Genomic DNA, 22,043 nt, shown 5'->3' on the forward strand with positions numbered 1-22,043 from the left:
ACTTGAGTAGGCCTTGTGAAGTCCTATGCCCGAGTTGGCATGATTCTAGCCAATCAAAACAAATCAGCTGAAAGAAAAATAACCAACAAAAAAATAAGAGAAAGAATGAAAAGGAAATGGAAGATAAGACATTCAAAAACAAAACAACACATCCTAAATACTGAGAACAAGAATTGTTTGGTTGGTAATTTTTTTTTCTTTTCAAACGAATGGCTTTTTCTCCCTTTCACGCTCCTTAGGGTGAAGCACACCAACATTGTTCATGCATGAAATAGAGCTTCTACCACTGAACATGTCACAGTTGTTCTAGCAACACCATACACCACTATCATGGGAGAGACAACCATACACATTCTAGCACATAGAACACAGGCCAACTATATAAGACGCTTCCCGTAACATTTACATTTAGTCATTTAGCAGACGCTCTTATCCAGAGCGACTTACAGTAAGTACAGGGACATTCCCCCGAGGCAAGTAGGGTGAAGTGACTTGCCCAAGGACACAACGTCAGTTGGCATGACCGGGAATCGAACTGGCAACCTTCGGATTACTAGACCGACTCCCTCACCGCTCAGCCAACTGACTCCCACTAACACAAGACGCAATTATATATTTTTTCTTTTGATCAAACGACGGGAGCAACAGAGATTTGAAATGAAAGGGAAGCCAATACACAACAAAGGCGGTTTACTAGGTTAAAATCACATGTGCTTGTCCTGTAGGCAATAAGGTACTGGTATAGTCATACAACTGGTAGTCTATGCTCTAGTCACTCCTAGCTAACACACACATACAGGCACTGCATCCTCAAACCCATGCCAGCCCCACAGGTCATGCTATGGATGAGGCTACTACAAGTACTGAGTTTCTAGTAGACACAGACCCACAATCTACTCATCTGCGGGTGCAAAGCTCAGGCTTAGCCCGTGAGGCCAACCAATAGGGCTAACCTGACCTTAGAGAATGCTAGCCAAACCTTTAGTAAAGCTAGCCTACACCATCATGTGAACCAGTAGGACCAACCCTAAAATGTAGGGCTAGCGGCGGTCGTAGGAATCACTAGGTGGAAACAGGTCCATGGAGCTGCATGTGTTTAGGTCTGTGTCTACCAGGATGTGACTCGAAGGATGAGCTCTGCCCCCCCTGTATATGGTTAACATGCAGACAGACAGATAGACAGCCCTACTACTGGCATTACTGTTCCACAATCACAACACAGCCCAAGCCTGCCACACAGACAGCATGCAGATCAGATGAGGCCCCCGCTCTAGGTGTGTGTGTGTGTGTGTGTGTGTGTGGAGGGGCGGGGGGACTCTACGGCACAACAACACATCACTGAACTCAAGCCATGCCTGCGGGTAGCGCTACAATGCCACCTTCCAATCAGATGGATACTACTCAAGATCCAAATCCATGTAAGAGATTATATTTTCAGGGGGAAAGTGTGTGTGTGTGGGTGGGAGGGACTTGTTTTGTTTTTTTGTCGACCCAACTCCCATCGTCTCTCCTCCTGACCTATGACGCATGGCCGCGCTGCCAAACATAGTCTGTTAAGAGTGAGAGACGAGATTCTTTTGTGTTTTCACATTCTCAAGCCGGGCCTCTGCTTGCTACACAACACTGGAACTCTCTGGCGGACACACTTGCGATCAATGACAAGACTTTACTCCAGAACACCATTAGCATCAAGCCACACACAGGGATCACACCAGACCACTCCTGCGTCGCCCCCCTCCCTGTCCTGTCAAAACCCCTAGTTTTAGGGAATCTTCCCAGGCCAGGATTGGAGGAAGGGAAGGGGGACACCAAAAGTCTGAGAGAACAGCTAGAACTGTTCTGTAGGTCTCAACACAATACACAACACTGGGGGAAGTGGAGTCGAGGGGTCAACTGCGGTCAGGGGGGGTCACCACCTGGTCTCTGAGTATCTTGATCAAAATGACAGTTGGATTTGGGGTTAGTAAGAGTAGTGTTCACAATAAAACAGAGAACCATCTAGGGCTTAGCACATCTGTCTATACATTCTGCCTTTCCTCTTCTCCTTCTTCGCATCCTTCCATCGGTCCTGGCCATCCATCCTGTCATCAAATCAGTCCGTCCATCCATCGGAGGCCCCACTCGCTGTGTTTGATTTGTGTGCTTGGTTCACCCCATCTCCTCCTCGTTCGGTTGTCCTCTCCAGCAGGCTCAGAAGGCAGGATCAGAAGCGTGATGCAGATGTTAAGAGGGTTAGTTTGGCAGAGCTCCCCCTAGGGGCGGGGGGGGGCGAAGGGAAATTACAAGACCAGATCCAGAGCGCCAGGGGTGGAGAGGAGGCATCAACTCTCTGGTGTCAGCTGGGTCTCAATGTCCACCCTGCAAATGGGGCATTTCCTACTGGTGGCTAGCCATTGGTCCACGCACAATTGGTGGAAGAGGTGCATGCAGGGTAATCTCCTGAGGAAGAAGAGAACGAGATCATCTAAAACGTTTCAAATATTCAGAGCCCTGATGCCCTGAACACCAGGGTTGAAGAACACTAATTCAATTGACACAATAGTGAAAACTTAATATAATGTAAAACTCTATTGAGTTTATACACTATTGAGTAAAAACATGTGTATATTGCACTAGTTAACCTCTGGTAAAGTTAACCTTTGGGTCCGTGGGTGAAAAGTAGTCTCACCTGACATCCTCCCCGTCCTCCAGCATGGACAGACAGATGGTGCACTTCTCATCTGTGTCCAGCTCTTCATCCTCCAGACACATCTTCACGTCCTGAAGGACCCTCTGGAGAATGCCACCAAACAATAACACTAAGACACTTCCTCCACCAGCCTGGTTCAGACTGTACAGCTGTGAGCCGTGGATACATTCACCTGCTTTGTATGTCGTCCACACAAAAGCACTTAAGTACTTCATGCTATGATTCTATGCGTAACACAATGGTTCGGAGCAATATATGGGGGAAGTTATAGCTTAGTGGTTAGTGCATTTGACTGTAAGTCAATAGGTCACAGGTTCCCTCCCCCCTCCTCAGCTACATGTTGCTTTAATAAGAGCATCTGCATACATTATTAATATATGAGTACATTATTAATATTGAAAGGTCATGATTGACCAACTGAAATGACATTCTTCGTAACTGTATCTACTATTTATTCATGCAGTTCCATTCAACGTGTTCCGGCCCCTTCCACAGCGATTCCATGTCTGCAAGAATGTTCTTCTAGTTTTGTTTTACCTTCTTGTACTTGTGAGGGAAGGTGAACCTCTCGATGGTGGTCTGGACGGCTCCTCTGTTCACGCTGCCCAGCCTGTCCTCCAACTGGAGAAGCTCCTGAGAGGAGGGGCAGAGAGAGGTCAGACGGGATTGGAGAGAACATGTGAGGGAGGGGAGGGGAGGGGAGAAGAGGAGAGGAGAGGGAGAGGGAGAAAGAGTTGGAGACAGGAAGGATACTGATTTGACAGACAGGATGTGATAGGGTAGACACGGAGTGGGATAATGGTGCGTGTGTGCGTGCACCTCGTAGCTCTCCCTGACAGCCGATGCGTGGCGGGAAGGGTTGAGGCTCTGGAGCGCCAGTAGGTGGAGCTGTGGATACGGGTAGTTCCTGATCTCATGGACCACCTGGGAGGGAACACAACAAGACGCACCTTTACTGCACCAGGGAGGACGAATCAAACTCACCTGCGTAACTGGACACGGCCCTCGACTCTGAATGTGACAGAGGTTGTGCTGGGCTCACCACTTGTGTGGAGGCGTTGTTCCTGGGGAAGTGATGCATTCTGGGAGAGGTCAGGTAGTGTTGGTAGTGCTGTGGCAGAGGGTGGATGTGGTACTGATGTGGGGGCAGCCCAGCATCAACACTCAGGTCCCTGTTCACACACACACACACATCAAAGGTAGAAACATAACCCTAAACTGTCTAGGAACACTCAGTTTATGCAAAAATGGCTGGTAAGGTAATGTATTCATTTTGTAGACGCTTGTATTCAAACAACGTGCCGAGAAGGGGATTTGAACCTATGATCTTCTGGATCTGCAGTCAAATGTTCTACCACTGAGATATACCCATCCCCACTATGTTATTAGAAATAATGACTACCAGTCCCGTCTCACCCTGGTATCTGTGTGTGTGTGCCATTCCTCCCCCTCTGTCCGGTGTGTATGTATCTATGTGCATCCCTTATGTCAGGTGTGAGTGTGTGTGTGGTTTACCAGTCCGTCCCCTCTGCCAGGTAGCGGGGCTGCTGGACCACGGGCTGGGGGGGGACATGGAGTGGGGGGGCAAACTCGAACCCGGGCCTCATCCTGTGGGGCTGGTGGGGGACTCTCTCTGGGGTACGCCTGTTCCCGGAGGACACACACACACAGGGGTTACACACACTTGTGATCCTGTGTCAGTAGACACGCAGACAGACACATACACACAGAGTAGTATGTAAAAGTTCCTTCTAAACATCGTTCCACATGGAGAACATTTAGTGAATTCCAGCCATTGACCAGTACCTGGAGGGAGTCAAGATGTGTCGGTGCTGGGCCTCGAGGATCTGCTGCTGGAGGAGGTATTGCTGGTGTAAGGCCTGAGGTAGGAAGGGTGGGGTGGGGAGGTCTTGGAACTGGGGCGCAGGCAGGGGGTTGAGGGGCGGGTGGATCTGAGGGCCGTGCTGGTGGCCTGGGGGGGCTAGGTGGGGGTTGATGCCCGACTGAGGCTGCCCTGGGTGGGGCATAGTGAAGTCCATGTGCAGCGGGGCCTGGGGACCTAGCTGGAAGTGTCGGCAGGAGGTAGCATGGCTGTGCTGTTGTTGCTGCTGCTGCCTGTTGAAGTGGGATCCTGTGGGAAGAGAGAGAGCCTATCAGACGACTGGAGAGGAGGGGGCGGGCCGAGAGGTAGAATTAATTGTGTGTGAATTGTGATGTCATCTTTGCAGAAAGCCCTACCTCTTACCTATAGTACAAAACACACTTCAGAGTGTGGGGGGGGGGGGGGGGAGAGGAGGAGGGGGGAGACAGGATGGAGTGAATCCTGTGTGGATGTGCTTTATGTGAATAAAAGGTATTTTTATTTGCCATCAGTTTGGCCCTCTGGTGGGATCCTCACCTCTGCGTATCTGTCTTCTCGGCAAAAGGCTGGATCAGGGTAGCGTGTGCCTACTGGAGTGTGTTTCAAGCCACACTGTGTGTTATGTGTGGAGAATGGACTAGCGTAGCAGTATACAAATAATATGTGGAATATAATTCCTGGTGGTTTTGCCATTTACTTATTTCTTTTAATGAATCAATTATTCATTAAGGGTGGTGTGTAGCCTCACTCATCAATACTCCAAATCAGACAAACGCCTCTCTCCCTCCCTTTCTTTATAAACTCTCCCAGCCCAATCCACCTATCTAGATGTGGAAAGCTCATACAGTGATATAGTCCATCTCTCTCTCTCCTACTACTACAGAGCTTCTAATTCAAAGCTCTCCCATATGGAGCGTTGAGGGGAAATAGCTGGAATGCACTGCATGCCATTCCCCTGGTTTTCATGCTCTCTCTAACCGCAGCTATTTGGCAGCCAGGCAGCGGCCGATGTCTCCCAAGAAGCAAAGCAGAGCGTCTAACACTATCACTCCATAGGGCTCTGTCCTGCTGTTTAATACTGCGCTCCAATTTACAGCCACAGCAGAGAGATCAGCTCCTTCAAGATACCGGTTGGTCCCTCACATTTAATCTCTCCTCCGAGCTATGTGGAGCCTCTCAACCATGGAGTAAGGAGATTAAAGAGAAGTTTGTGCCGATGCAAATCTAAATCTAGTCTGCCTCTTAGACCTTTCTTCAGGGCCTTGTTGCACCTAGAAACGGTCTGCGTTGTTGGGTGAAAAGGTTATGTAACAAATGTTCATATGAAGACAACTTCTAGAAACCATGAATAGCCAGTCTACATTGCATTTGCTTGGAGGACTTGAAAGGTGCGGTGGCTTATCTTCCTGTTGATTATAATCAATTATTCTTGATTATAAATTTCTGATTTATTTAATATTCCATTATCAATGACATTTTTGTCATACCCAATCTTTTACCAAATTCATTTGAGAAAATAGGCTGGCCTTGATGGCTTGGTTCAATGCATTGATTGCATGGTTAGCGCACTGCACTTTCAAGTGTCCTGGTAAAACAATCACCATGGATGACAGCAGATAGACTCAGGTCTAGTGATGAGAGCAGAGGAAACAGTCTATCTTTGACACAGGAGAGGAGGTGGCTGGGGTGAGGGTGTAGAAAGGGTGGGGGACAGGTAGGGACAAGGGCAGGGGAAAGGCAATAAATGGAAATCAGCAAGAAGCACACTGAAGGTTAGGAAAAATACTATATTCTTTATTGAAAAATATTAGTATATATGTGGAATTTGTTTTTTGTGATAGTACGCTATAATAATAATAAATATCATGCAACAAAAATAAACAACAGGCTTAAGGCAAGACCCACCATGCTTCATTTAGGGTTAAAAAGAACAAATGCAGCATCCAATGAGAAGGCGTGTTTGCTATAGCACATGATTACAGTACAGCTGGGTACATCTTTACTACAGAAAGATTACATTGGAATTTACGATTCAATGTAAAAAAATAAATAAAAAAATTAAAACAGAAAAACAACAACAACAACAAAATCATGAATCATAATGTGACCATGCATTGAGAGAACTATTACCAGAAGTAGAGAGACCACAACCAAACATAGAGACGTTGTTATTCTATTAAAAAGGATTTTCTGTAGCAGTGCAGGAGATAGTCATCCCTGTGAAATGGATAGCATTTTGTACTTTTGTTAGTGGGGAGGGTTTTGGAAAGTTATGAACCACCAGTGTGTGTGTCTGCTTGCTTAGTATTTGCCTACATGACTTTGTTTTGGCATCAGTGGGCCTGAATATTCAGTGTGTTTCATTGGCCTCAATTTCTGAGAGGAAAGGCGGGTTAAACATGGAGACAGTCATGACAGGTTGTGCTCAGGTGCATTGTACCTTTGTTGTTTTTGCCCAATTTTTTAAAATATTTAATTTCCCTTGAGTACAACCTTATTTACAGGCGTACTACGAAGGGTATGTCATGTCCAGTTAGATAAAACATGACATTCATTCATTTTAAAATGACTTACAAACTACTTATTTATTATCCAAATAAATTGTCAAGACTTGTACAATGCATCTTTAGTGAAGGAAAATGGGGGAGGGCCAAATACTGGTGTTCAACAATGCAGTGCAAAATTTTTGTTCATGCAAAATGTATCCACTTTACAGGAATTTACAGCATGTTGTCTATTAAGACTGGATGGGGGTACACAATGACATTCATTTTACTCTACAGAACTAGAATGGGTTAACTCTACAGCAACTTGACACAAATATAGACAAAGGGTGCTCTGCTATAGGTGTTAGCAATTTGTGTGTTTTTTTTTTTTTGTCTGTTTCACATGAAAATACTCTATGGCTGAACACATTCCTGGGGGTGCTTTTTAATACCAATGTGTCGTCTTCGGATGGAAAGAGGAAATGAAGAAAGGATTCACAATACAGCTAAATGCAGAGAACAAGGCAGAGGGAACGCCACACCACACAGCAGCAGATGATCATTAGCTACACAATGGGGGGGGACGACAAAGATCTGATAAATGCAGAATGTAGAGCCAGCCTCGATACTATGAAACAGGAAATAAGAACAGAAATAAAAGCACAATGAAATCATTGATGCCACTGTATGAAATTAATATATTACACTGTAGCTGGAGTAGTCATGGATGTTGTTTACCATGTTTAGCTTTGCTGACAGGGAAACGGCAATTGGAGAAACCTCCTTGCTGCTATTCTTTGACATTTCATTACGACGTGTTTGGTCCGAAATTCATTCCTGTCACTTGCTTTACCCAATCGGCCTACCGGTTATATTTCGCTGTATAATATATTTGAATTATGAATTTCAGCGGTGTACATTTTATTGGTACAGGAACGTTAACGATTCCTTTTTTGGCAAGCGTTAGCTATGTGTTAGCTTGCTAGCTTGTGATCTTCAAATGACATCATCCAGGGATTAGCAAAAACAGCTTCCCCCTGACTTTCGAGCACTGCTGCTAGCTGGCTAACCAGCAGCAGGAAAGCTAATGTTAGCCAAGAGGCTAACATTAACCTTCAAACGCTCGGATAAAACTAGCCATTTAGGTGGCGCTTATAACATTGCCGTCTTGAATCAGACGTAATATATTACTGTTGTAATATTTGAGTAAACGTCGAGCTAATAGCTAGTCAGCCAGCAGTAGGCACATCGAAGATAAAATAATGAACGATTAACTAGCCAGTAGGCTAACGTTAGCTAGATTGCTAGCTACGAGAATTTCGGCCAGGCTGATGTTAGCTAGCAGCTGCAGTGGAATATTAAGATTAACAGGGCACAAGTAGATGCTCAAAATGAAGTAAAGACAAATACCTCTATTTCTTACTGAGCCGAATACAGGTAGAACCAGATATCCGACATGCACTAAAACCATCCTTGGATCCGTATCTTGCCGCTGGGTGTTGAGAGACAAAATAGCCCATGCGGATGGTCCGTTTCAATCTCCTGCCTGGCTAAGGCTACATTCAAGCGGCTGTAGCTACCGAACACTGACAGCTGCTGCTCGTTGACACAAAGCATTGACGACAGATAGCTATGCAATTTTAGTTCCAAAGCGAATGGAGGCAGTGTTGCACCCGTGAATAGGGAAATTACTCCTCTCCGGCAGGGGGCAGAAATGTTTTGCGAGACCTATTTTTTGATCGTGCTTGACATAAAACAGAAGAAATACAGCCATTACTTTGCAAAGCCCAGCACTACAGGGTCCTTGCAGCTTGTGGAGGACAGGTCACTTTCACCCCCCCGACAAAAATGTTATCTGTGCGTGTTGCAGCGGCTCTGGCCAGAACTCTGCCTAGAAGGGCTGGATTTGTGAGTATTACAAACAAATACACCAGACAATGTTACAGTATTAACTGCATGTTTTGTACAGTAAATAATGAAGTTGGCGTAAATGACACTACAGGCCGCGAGGTACCTTGACGCGCTTCAAATGCTGAAAGAACGTCTTGTTCCTGCTAACGTGTAGTTACATAAGGATTTACAATGAAAACATATGACATTAGACATTATTTTGACATGTTGCCCTTCAACGGCTGCATATTTAATCATTATTTTTAATAGCTGTCGTTTGTGAAAGCCAGCTAACGTTAGCTAAATCAACTCAATCAGATCAGCGCTGAAGGTCAGGAATTGACTCCCACCATGCCCTTAGTTGCACACACTGAAACTGTTGTCCTTTTAGTTTAACACATTTACTTGTTTATTATAAGAATTAGGAAGGCAATGTATTCATCCAATAAAAGTTTTTCCGACGTTTTAGCTTCAGCTGTCAAATGTGTCGGTAACGTGAGCTAGCATGGCTACATTGCTACTGTACAATATGTCTGGGCCGACAACACACTTACCGTATACATGGCTATCTGCAACCAACGCGTCTAATTTCATGAAGCAGATTCAATTAATTCAACCCCATTTCCCCCCCAGGTGTCTAAGAATGTTGCCGCTGCCTGCGTAGGAGTCAATCACCTCCACACACAAAGACCATGGCTTCAGAAGACAGGTTGGTAGCCAACAAGTTATGGTTTGACTGAGTAGACTAGACAGCGAAACTGGAGGGCACAATGGCTGACTGGTCGTTCCCTAAGGGGACCCTCTTGTCTCTGCAACCAGCTTTGACCTTTATTGGGGGTGTATATGGGTCAGCACATCCCCTTTTGTAGGTCATTATATTTGTAATAGGATATAGACAACTTGAGAATTCTAAATTCAAGCAAGCCACTTTAAATTAACTTAAGATCAAGGCCTCTTAGACATTACACTGAACGACTTTTGACCGTCTGAAGGACGTACAATGAATTTGAGAAACCTGGTTTTGTCTCCTAGGCACCGCCGAGGTGTCGTCCCTCCTGGAGGAGAAGATCATGGGGGCTGACACCAGCGCCGAACTGGAGGAGACCGGCCGCGTGCTGTCCATCGGTGACGGTATCGCCAGGGTGTACGGTCTGAGGAACGTCCAGGCTGAGGAGATGGTGGAGTTCTCCTCTGGACTCAAGGCAAGGCTGGCCCTCACCCCCAGCCATAGATAGACATAAGACGGATGATCACTTGAATACTTTCATAAGATCTCATATTACTGGTATTATAGTCCCAGCAAACTACAGTTTTTTGTTTGTTCTTGCACAGTAGTCCACAATAACTCTTCCAACACTCAGCTCATTTAAGAGCCCCAGATACACGTTTCTTTACTGAACCAGCTGTGATAACCTGGGAACGACCTCTCCCCTTCAGGGCATGTCTCTGAACTTGGAGCCCGACAACGTGGGCGTGGTGGTGTTTGGTAACGACAAGCTGATCAAGGAGGGGGACATCGTGAAGAGGACGGGCGCCATCGTGGACGTGCCCGTGGGGGAGGAGCTGCTGGGCCGCGTGGTGGACGCTCTGGGAAACGCCATCGATGGCAAGGTATGCTGGGAAGGATACCGTGGTCAGTGGGCGTTTTCCTTAACGGGCTGTTTGTAGCTGTGACCGAGACACCGTACGACTTGAGCCGGTTGATTACTGATTTTAATTTCCGCATGCATGCATAGTAACGACAGTCTTCAATCAAATGTCAGAATATCTGAATTTGGATAACGATGATATGGTTTGAATTTCCAAAGACATCATGCATTGTAACTGGACTTAGTCATTGAATTTCAGATTTTTGTTGATTTTAACGGTGATCCTTTCCCCTGCTCCTCCATCTTGCCCCTCCCCTGCCCAGGGCCCCCTGGGCTCCAGTATTCGGAGGCGAGTGGGGCTGAAGGCCCCTGGCATCATCCCTCGCATCTCCGTCCGGGAGCCCATGCAGACGGGCATCAAGGCCGTCGACAGCCTGGTGCCCATTGGGCGTGGCCAGCGTGAGCTCATCATCGGTGACAGGCAGACTGGGTACTTGAATACACGTTTTCCTTTAACAAACATTTAACTTGTGTGATGATGGTCTTACAGATGGGGTTTGAGAGCAATCAAATATGAATCTCTTAAAACAGAAATGTATGTCGCTTTGGGTAGACGTGCGTGCTAAATGAATACAATTTCAATGTCAAAGGAAAGTGCACAAAGGCAAAATATCTCTGTGGAAAATGAATATTTGATCAAATGTAGTATTTTAGTACTTAGGCATAAGTGAATAAGTATGACTGTATAACGAAGAGTGAAGCTCAATTCTGGTTGTTCAGCCTTTGCCTAAAACCGCTTCTGGTCCGTGATCCTCCTGTTTTACGATCTAAACCTTCTCTAGATGCACCGTTTCTATACCGCTTCAGATAAAAAAAGCACCCGCTAAACACGCCTGTGATTCCCCCCCCCCCCCCCCCCCCCTCAGCAAAACCGCCATCGCCATCGACACCATCATCAACCAGAAGCGCTTCAACGAGGGCACGGAGGAGAAGAAGAAGCTGTACTGCATCTACGTGGCCATCGGCCAGAAGAGGTCCACCGTGGCCCAGCTGGTCAAGAGGCTGACGGACGCCGACGCCATGAAGTACACCATCGTGGTGTCGGCCACCGCCTCGGACGCCGCGCCCCTGCAGTACCTGGCCCCCTACTCCGGCTGCTCCATGGGGGAGTACTTCAGAGACAACGGCAAGCACGCCCTCATCATCTACGACGATCTGTCCAAGCAGGTGAGTTGGAGCCGGCAGGGGCTCTCTAAAGTTGATCTGTGGTATATTGGGGAGGGGGGGGGGGGGGGGGGGGTTCATAGCTCGGTGGTTAGAGCGTTTGTTTAGATCAAGAGGTTGACTTGAAATGTGGCGTTTTAACAGACACTTTCATACGAACGAACGTACGCTACGGGGTTAGGGTCTGCAGTCGACGCTCTAACCACATGTGAAGGAGAGTTGGGTTCCGGCATTCAGTCAGTGGTTGGGACCTGGTGTCTTGTGAGTGTCAGGTTTGGGGGAAACGGCCGTTTCCAAATCCCTAACCGTGCCGTCTCCTCCCCCAGGCGGTGGCCTACCGCCAGATGTCCCTGCTGCTGCGTCGCCCCCCCGGCCGCGAGGCCTACCCCGGAGACGTCTTCTACCTGCACTCCCGTCTGCTGGAGAGGGCGGCCAAGATGAACGACAACTTCGGCGGCGGCTCCCTGACGGCCCTGCCCGTCATCGAGACCCAGGCTGGCGACGTGTCGGCCTATATTCCTACCAACGTCATCTCCATCACAGACGGACAGGTGTGTGTGTGTGTGTGTGTGTGCCCCTGGATGTGGCAGACCCTGTGAATGGGTCAGCTGTTGGGAGATGTTGATGTGACGACCTCCTGACCCGATCTCTCTGTCTCCTCCCTCCCCATGTCAGATCTTCCTGGAGACAGAGCTGTTCTACAAGGGCATCCGTCCCGCCATCAACGTCGGTCTGTCTGTGTCCCGTGTGGGCTCTGCTGCCCAGACCAAGGCCATGAAGCAGGTACGCTCTCACAAGTCGAGCCTTGAGCCTTCCGTCACCTGGAACTGGCTTTGACCCAACCACACAACCTAACATGACCTAATAATGAATTCAAACTGGGCTTTAATCATACTGATGGTGCATGACCTTTTTAGTGAAGGAAATGTCAAGGTAAAACATGACGGATCCAACATTTGTGGGCCTTCCCCTCTCCTCCTCCTCCTCCAGGTGGCCGGTACCATGAAGCTGGAGCTGGCCCAGTACCGTGAGGTGGCTGCCTTCGCCCAGTTTGGCTCCGACCTGGACGCCGCCACCCAGCAGCTGCTGAACCGTGGAGTCCGTCTGACGGAGCTCCTGAAGCAGGGACAGTACTGTGAGTAGCCCCCCCTCCGCCTCCTCGGAGCGTCTGGGCGTATCTGAGAGAACACCAGCGAGCAATGTGTCCTGAGATCTGCGTTGACTGCCATGCTCACATGCCTCCTTTCCCCCCCCCCCCCCTGCCATCTTCCCTCCTCACCTAGGCCCCATGGCTATTGAGGAGCAGGTGACGGTCATCTACGCCGGGGTCAGAGGTCATCTGGACAAGATGGATCCCAACAAGATCACCAAGTTCGAGAAGGCCTTCCTGCAGCATGTTCTCAGCCAGCACCAAGACCTGCTGGCCACTATCAGGTAAGAGCACTCACCGCCTGGACACTTCTGTTAGATACAGGGCTTTGCAGGGACACAGGCTAATACCCTTGGTGTGGTACTAGTGACAACATGGTAAAGCTGTTAGAAAGCGAGCCGTCTCTGTAAATGTGACAAGTTTTTATTTATTCGAGTGTAAGCTTTTTGACGAACTCTGATTTTGTCAAATGGAACATTTAACATCTTTATAAGTGAAATTCCAAATCACTGTAGTTGCACAGCCTTATGGTCTCTTTAGGCAAATCCTGTCGCTCGCTGTTTTTTTCCCCCACCTGACGTCTTTAACCCCCTGGGTGTGTCTCGTTCCAGGACCGACGGGCAGATCTCACCGGCGTCAGATGCCACACTGAAGCAGATTGTGTTGACCTTCCTGTCCAGTTTTGAGTAAAGCGTGACCCACTGGCTCCCTGGTCCTTCAGCCTGCTCGTCCTGTCTGTCTCCACTGTGCTTATGTATGTGAACTCTGAGGGGCCGCTCCACCTCCATGTACAGATTTCTCCTAAGAAGAATAAACCGTTTTACAACCATCCTGTGCTGTAAAGTTCTTCAGATGTGCGTTCTCCTCAAAGATGCTGGGTGGGTGTGCTCGGGTAGCGATGGATCGGTATGTTAGAAATGTGAGACTTGAGTATATAAGTTAAGATGACGGTTTAGAACGCGCTTAAATTCGGGACGGTATTCGTTTGTGATGGGGGGGGGGGAAACTATTGATTCAAAATAACGAGTCACTGTTTCATTCAGCTGCCTATAGAACCTTGTGTAATCTGTGGCAGTCATTGTTGAACTTCAAAAGTACTGTTCAACCTAGGGTTCCAGTAGGATCCATCAATCCCTTTGTGTGCGAATGGGGACTGAAATAAAGCTTGGAGTGGTGTTGTTTAATAATAAAGGAGTCTGCATTCACTTGCGGACAACAAAAAAAATCAGACCCACTTCTCATTTATGACTGAAATATAAATATGTACACGTGTTTCACATTCATGTCAATCAACCCTGGTACTCAGGGAACCCACTCTCCTTTATGATTTACATGTTTACCTGCTCCAACACACCTGATTCAAATAAATGGGGAATTTTCAATCTCAGCAGAAGCTTGATAACGACCATTCATTTGAATCAGGTGTGTGGGAGCAGGCAAACATCTAAAACATGCATGACAGTGGGTCCTTGAGGACCAGGATTGACGAACACTGATCTATGTGCACATTGCTTTGGATATCTGCTCAAATACATGTTAACTACTGTAATTCCAAATATGACCACCAGAGGGTGATGAAGACCCAGGCCATGTGAGGCCATGACACTAAAACATGCACTCTGAAGGAAGGAAATAACAGCAATAGGATAGCAGTACTAAACACTCCTTCACCATGTCATAAGCTATATATTAAAAAAATAGCTATCATAAAAACAACCCCTATCGTCTCCTATCCTAAAAGAACATTACAATTCTAGTCCACAGATTCAGTTCAGCAGTGCTCAGTGTCACTGTTTGCCTGTCTGGTGAAGGGCTTTGAATAGTGACTCTGTCATCCAAAGCTATTGTGTAAGAGGGTACAGCAGGAGCATTGTGGCAGGACCAACACCATGGCCTCACACTCACCTCAAATATATATATATAATGCACAAATGGCAAATAAACTTGAAACCTCAACTTGAACCATGACATTTTTGTGGTCAATGTAATTGATAAGACCTTATGAAACAGTATCGCTTGCAGAAGCCATATGTAAATAAAACAAACCTAGATTCAGTAAAGGAGCTTTAATAATGCCCTGGATCAAGTAACCCAATGAACTGGCGAACCTCCTTCAGTCTACAGTGAAGGCTGCTGGACCCAAGAAGTGCTCCCCAGCCCCCTGTGGCCCCACATAAACGTCCCGGATGTGAGTCGAGGCTAGCTAAGGAGGCGCGTCACAGGCCTGTCCCGTGGTGTCAGCCTGAAAGCCCATGGGCCACAGAGTTGAGGTAATGGGACTATTGTTGCCCGACTCGTGATCGTCTGTCCGTGTTGTCTCCCCGTGCCATCAGGGAACACAGAACAAGGCATTGTCTTCTTATTTGACCAGGGCCACACATCGACTCCACCATGCACATTTGGGAGAGAGTTTCATAATGTCATCAATAGGAAGCCAGCACTGAAAATATGACTATTGTGTAGAATACTATCACTGGAAATACTAGAGTATTGTTTACTCCGAGGTCGATGATTCCATGATATTTGGGGATATTAATTGTTTTTGTCCGGCAGCACGTGCTGAACTCTTTTTTTTGTCGTCACATGATTTTCTAATCCAATTCTCTTCTGTTTGATACCATTTCAAGACTCCACAAATGGAAGTCCGTACGAAACTGCACCTTGTGACTGAGAGGATCTCTAGTGGTCCTGTCTGGGACTGTCTCGTCCAATCAGGAGAGGAACCGAGACCACCTGCAGGACACGGTGAGCTACCCTGAGAGGAACAGAGTCCTCTCCTCGCGTGAGAACAGGACTCATCAGGAAACACCACGACCTGCTTTCTCATACAGTACACAGCTTTATCATAGGCTGTTCAATAGGAGCTACTAGCTTGAAAGCTCAGACGATTACAATGAAAATAACACACATTTATCTTGATGTTTTTTCTACAAAGCAACATGCAGGTGGGGAACGCAACCTTGCTTAGGCTTTTGGCCCTCCTCTGAAGCCATGTTTAACACAGCCTGCCTATGCAAAATACATCCTTTCACAATCCTTTTAAATCAGATCCTTCTCTGCAAGCAGTCATGTCATGTGATCAACTAGTAAAGCTGAGGATCTTCTTTCGGGTTTCTTAACCAGGAAGTAGACGAGGCCGCAGAGCTGATTGGACAGACAACGGGAATCATTTAAATCTCTATTCTCCTGGCTCCAACAGTCCCTTTATGAAATGACTCAAGCTAAAATCGACTGCACTGAAAGAATGGCAGTTAGGGTGGATGCGAAAGGTATATTTCCATGACTACGGTACAACTTATAGAACAAAACAATGAAGTCACCTGCATGGTACTCTATACATCTACATACTTGTAGTGTTACTCTACCCAAACCTGTTAATGAATTAGACACAAGTTTTCACAGGGAAATGCTCAGGCTTTATTAAACGTTTAAAGTGGTTCAGCCAGCCAGCAGGTACAACACAGTGGTGCTGCACCAAGGGCATCTGCGTACGCCCATTCCACAGTACCTGTGTCGCTAAATGGAATGATATAATCAATCATTTGTATTGGCATCATCATCCGATGTAGCGTTTTGTCTTTTTAAAAAGCCCCCCAAAAATCACTCAACAGGATTTACAGTAGGACAATCAACAATACAAACATATTTATACAAACGGTAACAAAATAGTTCCTTACCTCTGCCAGCATTATTCACTCACACACACACACACACTAACACACGCACACACACGCACAGATTCTGCAGGGAAGATTTGGGGCAGGTAGCAGCAGCATTTTTGACTAAGGCAGCATTCAGAGTATATACACAGTACATACAGTATATACACACTGTATACAGCACATGAGAATAAACAGTACATACATTATTTATGAGTTCATGAAGTCACCTGGCTTCCATGTGAGGGAATCTTTCATTCACAGGTGTTGGGTCTACCATAGTCCAGCAGCACAAACACATAAGCCATTATGTCCTACGCACCTGGAAGTCCATTTATTGAACAATAAACCTCTGTGGTGCCATTCTCCACTAGCTTCAAGTTTGACAGCCAAGCCCACACAGACACAGCATGAGACCTGAGACAGCGATCTCTCACTGAGCTAAAGGACGAGCATCATTGCCTCTGTGGGATGATGTCTGGCATCTAGAAACCAGCTTTGTAGTTGTATAACAGTTATGGGGTGTGGCTACTTGTTGTAGCTAACTTACATACAGTATGGCCGCCCTCCTTATTGGCTGTCTGCTAGGACCATGTGACCAGAGCTCTAGTCGGTACTTCCGTAGTGGTTTCCATTGGACGGATTGTCTTGTAAACTAGTGTGTGACTGCTCCTCTACCTCCTCCACCTCCACCACTTTGACGGACTGCTTGAAGAAGTTAGACACACAGACGACCTGTGAGGGAACGGAGGGAGAGAGCCAAGGAGGGGTGGAGAGATTGAGTGGGAGGGGTCACTGGTTAGATCGTTTTTTACTGCGGACCAAGAGGTTGCATGTTCAAATAGTTTAGTATGCCTGTGCTGTCGGATCAGAAGAGTCTACTAAAGGAACACATAATTATTATTATTATCATCATATCCCCTCCCACACACACACACACATCTCATCTGGTGTGTCTCACCGTCAATATAGCCACCAGGGCTCCTAGCAGAAGGCCAGTGAGCACGTCGCTCCAGTGGTGTTTGTAGTCCGACACCCGGGACAGCCCCACATACACGGCCACGGCCAGCAGGAAGAACTGGCCCGTGGGCCGCAGCAGCCTCGCCCAGCGCACCTGCAGCCTGGCCTGGAGGTACAGCTACCAGCACACACACACCTGTTAGACTGCACACTACATCTGAACACCAGCACACACATCGGTTAGGAGTCCACACACACTACTGCATCACCCTCCACACCAATGTAAGGACACATTGAGTTAGACTCCCTGGGACTACAGACTCTAAGCCACGACCCTCACAATATGTCAGAGCTGTCGTACTCACCACCAGAAACAGCATACAGTACATGGAGAAAGAGGAATGACCCGAGAAGAAGGACACTCTGAAGAGAGAGAGAGAGAGAGAGAGAGAGAGAGAGAGAGAGAGAGAGAGAGAGAGAGAGAGAGAGAGAGAGAGAGAGAGAGAGAGAGAGAGAGAGAGAGAGAGAGAGAGAGAGAGAGAGAGAGAGAGAGAGAGAGAGAGAGAGAGAGAGAGAGAGAGAGAGAGAGAGAGAGAGAGAGAGAGAGAGAGAGAGAGAGAGAGAGAGAGAGAGAGAGAGAGAGAGAGAGAGAGAGAGAGAGAGAGAGAGAGAGAGAGGATTTTAAACACACAGTCCAGTGGCAATAAGGAAACTGTATATTCCTTACTCAGCCTGTAACTAGGTAAGAGTTGATTCTTTAATTAGCCTGTCACTAAGGAATAGTGTTTCCTCATAAGCCTGTAAGTCAAGATGTTCATTCCTGAATGTCCCACAACTCCAAAAAGAGTGTATTCCTGGTTATCCAACAAATGTGAGTCTGATCCTGACAATCCAAGTAAAGTACTCTCTAGTAGTCTATCCCTGGAGTGTGTAACCAAAGAGGGGTTATATCCCTGAATAGGCCTCACGTTATTCCTAAATAGCTGTACAGCTACGGTTCATGAAGGTGCCCCTACCTGGCCTCGTCCACCATGGTGGGATCTCCAGTGCAGGTGAAGTTCTCCACATATCCCCCCGCCTTGCAGTCGATGCTGCTCCACTGGGGCTTGCACACAGCAAGGAAGTGAGGCCGCAACCGACCAACGGAGTACTTGGCGATGTCTGTCAGCGATTGGTTAGTGGCAGCCCCAAACAGGAAGCTGCCCACGGCCTTGTAGATTCTGGACACATAGGAGGCCCCCGGGGCTTTGGATTTGGTCTTCAGGCTGGTCAGGTACACGGCGAGGCATTCTCCACAGACCATCTTTAGAAGAAGAAAAACGATGTCCGAGTCACACACAGAGAAGGTCCCCAGTTTCACGGAGGTACGTCGCTTAGCAACACGCGTTGAAGAGACCGACTGAGAGGGAAATCGTTAGTGCTTCCAACTTTTGTGTGAGAAAGAAACTCCCTGCAAATTCAAGACAATTGTCTTTCTGGTGAGGTGTCGGACATTTACATTTAGTCATTTAGCAGACGCTCTTATACAGAGAGACTTACAGTAAGTACAGGGGCATTCCCCCTGAGGCAAGTAGGGTGACGTGCCTTGCCCAAGGACACAACGTCATTTTGCACGGCCAGGAATCGAACTGGCAACCTTCAGATTACTAGCCCGATTCCCTAACCGCTCAGCCAGCTGACACCTGACTATTCTGACCAGTGTTGAATGAGCATGTGGTGTCTGTGAACGCGGATGTGGACGCAGGAACTAGGCAGTGAGTGCGCGAAGTGACGTCTCACCACTATGAGAGTGAACGGGATCATGATGCCGCCCAGGAGCTGGTAGGAGATGGTGTCATCCTTGAGAGGATATCTGATGGACTCGTCGCTGCAGAAGAAGCCTCGTTTGAAGGGGTTGTGTTGAGGGGTGAGGATGGCAAAGGGTAGGGCGGCTGGAGGGAAGGAGAGAGACGGAGGGAGGGAGAGGATGAAGGAGGGGGATAAGGAAACATATCAGTCAAGACATTTATTGCGCACTTAAGAAGGCAAAGTTGAATCACAACAAGATAAGGTCGAGAAACGAGACACTAATCTCTGTCTACCTGCCTGTTTCTCTTTATGTGTAACTCATTCACGTTTAAACAAGCGACTCTTTCCTGAAACGAGGAAGCCTAGTTGATATGCAGTGCCTGTCCTAGCACATTTGGTGCCCTAGGCAAGGTTGGCGCCAGGGGCGCAAACCACCCAACACGGACGTGCCACGGTTGGCGCCCTCTGCTGGTAGGGCGTTTACATGGATGCACTTGGGAAATTGCCACCCAACCTCTTCATGCCGCCCTAGGCGGCTGCCTATGTCGCAAGGACCGGCACTGTTGATATGGGTAACAAAAGCTGATACGCAGTTGTGTTTCTGTTGTAAATATTTGATCGTGATGTTATACAGGCCGAAAAGAATACTTCTGTGCAAGACATCTTCACGCTCAGAAAGAGAAACCACTGCACCCAAATGTGTTGAGCAAAAGCGGCACACCCAAGGAATGTTCCTCTTTGTCTTAACTTCAAGCGTTGCTTAAATATGCTGATTGTTTGATCTTTGCAGTGCATGTATGAGGAGTAGGTGTCTAAAGCTGATGCAAACAGTTTCTCTCGAGGGTCTGAGGGAATGTTCTTCCCCTCCCTCCCAGGACTCTGATGCTAGTTCATTAAAAAAAGGAAGCCAGACTGGCACTTTCTAAACACACCAACAGTTTCTCTTCCACCAACTCCTTCCCCTAACAACGAACCTTGTGTCACACAGACCCCCACGGAATTACGAGATTTATAAGTAATGGATCAATCACTTATCTAGTCGACCCAATAGAAGGGTCCAACTTTATCTTGATTCTGCCAAGTCAGGCCCCTTCCTCTGCAAGCCCGTCTACAGATTCCAGGCTAAGTGAGTTATAGGGGAGTCACAGGCCTCTGATTAGGCAGATTTGCTTTTTGAGTAGTGTGGAAAGCATGTGTTACCCATTGTTTAGCATTGTAACTCGTTTATTGTCTGCTCGTCAATGGCAACGGCAAGGGTTGATGGGAACGCCAGCCTGGAATGCTCTGAGAAGGATTTCACAATATAGGGCCGAGAGACCTGCTTTGGGAACTCCTTTCTTACCAAAGAATGACGCAGGTTTTATTGTGGGAGAGAACGATTTGTTCGTTTGGCAAGAGCAGAATGAGCAGGCCGTCAAACACATTCCAGTCTGAGGAGTTGAGTCGTCGAAAATAATTACTCACTCACAGCCTCTCCTTGTGGACAATTGTCCAGTCTATATGACAGAGAAAGCTGTCCGTTTTTGTTGATAAGAGGATACAGTACAAACTGAAAAACTGTTTGCAGAGTAGGGACAACTGTAGAATGCTGTTGAAAATACCGCACATAGACATTAATGTGGGTTCGCTGTATATAGCAGTCCAGATGAAATATAAACCCCATTCCTCCTTTGTTCTTTCCAATTATATTGTGTGTACTTAATATCTATTTCTTTCTTTCTCTCTGATATTTATCCAACCTGTAGGATTGATTCAAGTTAACAGTTCGACTAATGAAGTAATGTTATGATCATGTTTATGGGCCTGGGCAAGGGTCAAGGTGAACACGGGACAGTGAAAGTGTCCGTGGACAGGTGTGATAGCCACCAGGCTATACCGTTTGGTTAATGTGGGCTTTGCCTACATGTCATCAAAATAAATACAAGAAAACAGAAGCCAAATAAACACAACATAAATACCCAAACGTTTAAGTGAGAAGCGTAATCGATCAACACCAACACGTTTAGGCTACACAGGTGAGCCGGTTACATACCGAGGATTAGACAGATTATGTCAAGAACGACGAGCAGGATCCCTCCGGTTTCAAACATTTTGTGTCTCCGAGTTTCTGGCTTGGAAAAATACGTAGACTCCAGAATGATTGGCTGACGGCTTTCTTTCGGCGAGAGACACTGTCTATCGGTAGAACATGCCTCGCTATTTGCATGAAAAGGTTTAAACAGTGTAGTCAGTGTAATGTAGACTACTAAACAGTAGTACTAAGAACACGCTAAACTACTTCTAATCTACAAAGCCAAAAAGGAAACTCTACAAACTAGGCTACTCCTACAACCACTATATTTCAACCCCTCACCCTTTTAACTTGGCACTACCCAACTTCATAATATAAATTATTCTTCAGTCCCAAACATAACCTTGTCCTGTATTGACACAGCAGATGCCCTAAAACACTGATGATCTCTTTATGATAAGGAACTCCGGGATTAGGTGAAGAGCCTATCGTGAACCGCGCTGGCCGTACGACAGCCGTCACCCGATGCTCAGTTGGCTCCGCCCACTCCTCTTTGCCACGCAAATTCGGAAAGTGTATTAGTCACCGGCACTATAAATAGAAAGCCAGGGCAACGAGAGGTGTTAAGATGGATACATCAACATCATCTAAAACAAGCCCGAACAACGTTTTTATAATGATAATTAGTCTATATTTCACTGTGAAGAATGTGTTTAAATACCGCATTTGCACTAGC

The 22,043-nt window shown here is 47.0% G+C and overlaps 3 protein-coding genes across 4 annotated transcripts; 1 reads left to right on the forward strand and 2 right to left on the reverse strand.

The window, feature by feature from the left end:
- Positions 1-1,426: 1,426 nt before the first annotated feature.
- Positions 1,427-8,809, reverse strand: ark2cb (arkadia (RNF111) C-terminal like ring finger ubiquitin ligase 2Cb). The gene is made up of 8 exons (XM_062451690.1): positions 8,447-8,809; positions 4,496-4,820; positions 4,205-4,333; positions 3,732-3,861; positions 3,509-3,613; positions 3,227-3,322; positions 2,669-2,772; positions 1,427-2,439 (listed from the first exon to the last, which is right to left on the reverse strand). The coding sequence occupies exons 1-8, from the start codon at positions 8,505-8,507 to the stop codon at positions 2,322-2,324; spliced, it is 1,068 nt and encodes a 355-aa protein (XP_062307674.1). The 5' UTR covers positions 8,508-8,809; the 3' UTR covers positions 1,427-2,321.
- On the forward strand, positions 8,788-13,880 carry LOC134012066 (ATP synthase subunit alpha, mitochondrial). The gene is made up of 11 exons (XM_062451689.1): positions 8,788-8,944; positions 9,560-9,635; positions 9,959-10,128; positions 10,364-10,537; positions 10,839-11,005; positions 11,442-11,742; positions 12,066-12,290; positions 12,415-12,522; positions 12,730-12,874; positions 13,023-13,173; positions 13,501-13,880. Exons 1-11 carry the CDS (start codon positions 8,885-8,887, stop codon positions 13,577-13,579), a joined length of 1,656 nt encoding a protein of 551 aa, XP_062307673.1. The 5' UTR covers positions 8,788-8,884; the 3' UTR covers positions 13,580-13,880.
- A 2,402-nt stretch (positions 13,881-16,282) lies between these two features.
- On the reverse strand, positions 16,283-21,739 carry LOC134012022 (phospholipid phosphatase 1-like). 2 transcript variants are annotated; one of them, XM_062451625.1, is made up of 7 exons: positions 21,650-21,720; positions 21,329-21,492; positions 19,288-19,439; positions 18,525-18,811; positions 17,874-17,931; positions 17,510-17,686; positions 16,283-17,283 (listed from the first exon to the last, which is right to left on the reverse strand). In XM_062451625.1, the coding sequence occupies exons 1-7, from the start codon at positions 21,676-21,678 to the stop codon at positions 17,155-17,157; spliced, it is 996 nt and encodes a 331-aa protein (XP_062307609.1). In that variant the 5' UTR covers positions 21,679-21,720; the 3' UTR covers positions 16,283-17,154. The 2 variants fall into 2 exon arrangements, with proteins under 2 accessions (XP_062307609.1, XP_062307610.1); XM_062451626.1 differs by having other exon boundaries at positions 21,329-21,739.
- Positions 21,740-22,043: the final 304 nt, after the last annotated feature.

This window comes from Osmerus eperlanus, chromosome 25 (assembly GCF_963692335.1).
Source record: "Osmerus eperlanus chromosome 25, fOsmEpe2.1, whole genome shotgun sequence".
Taxonomy (NCBI): domain Eukaryota; kingdom Metazoa; phylum Chordata; class Actinopteri; order Osmeriformes; family Osmeridae; genus Osmerus; species Osmerus eperlanus.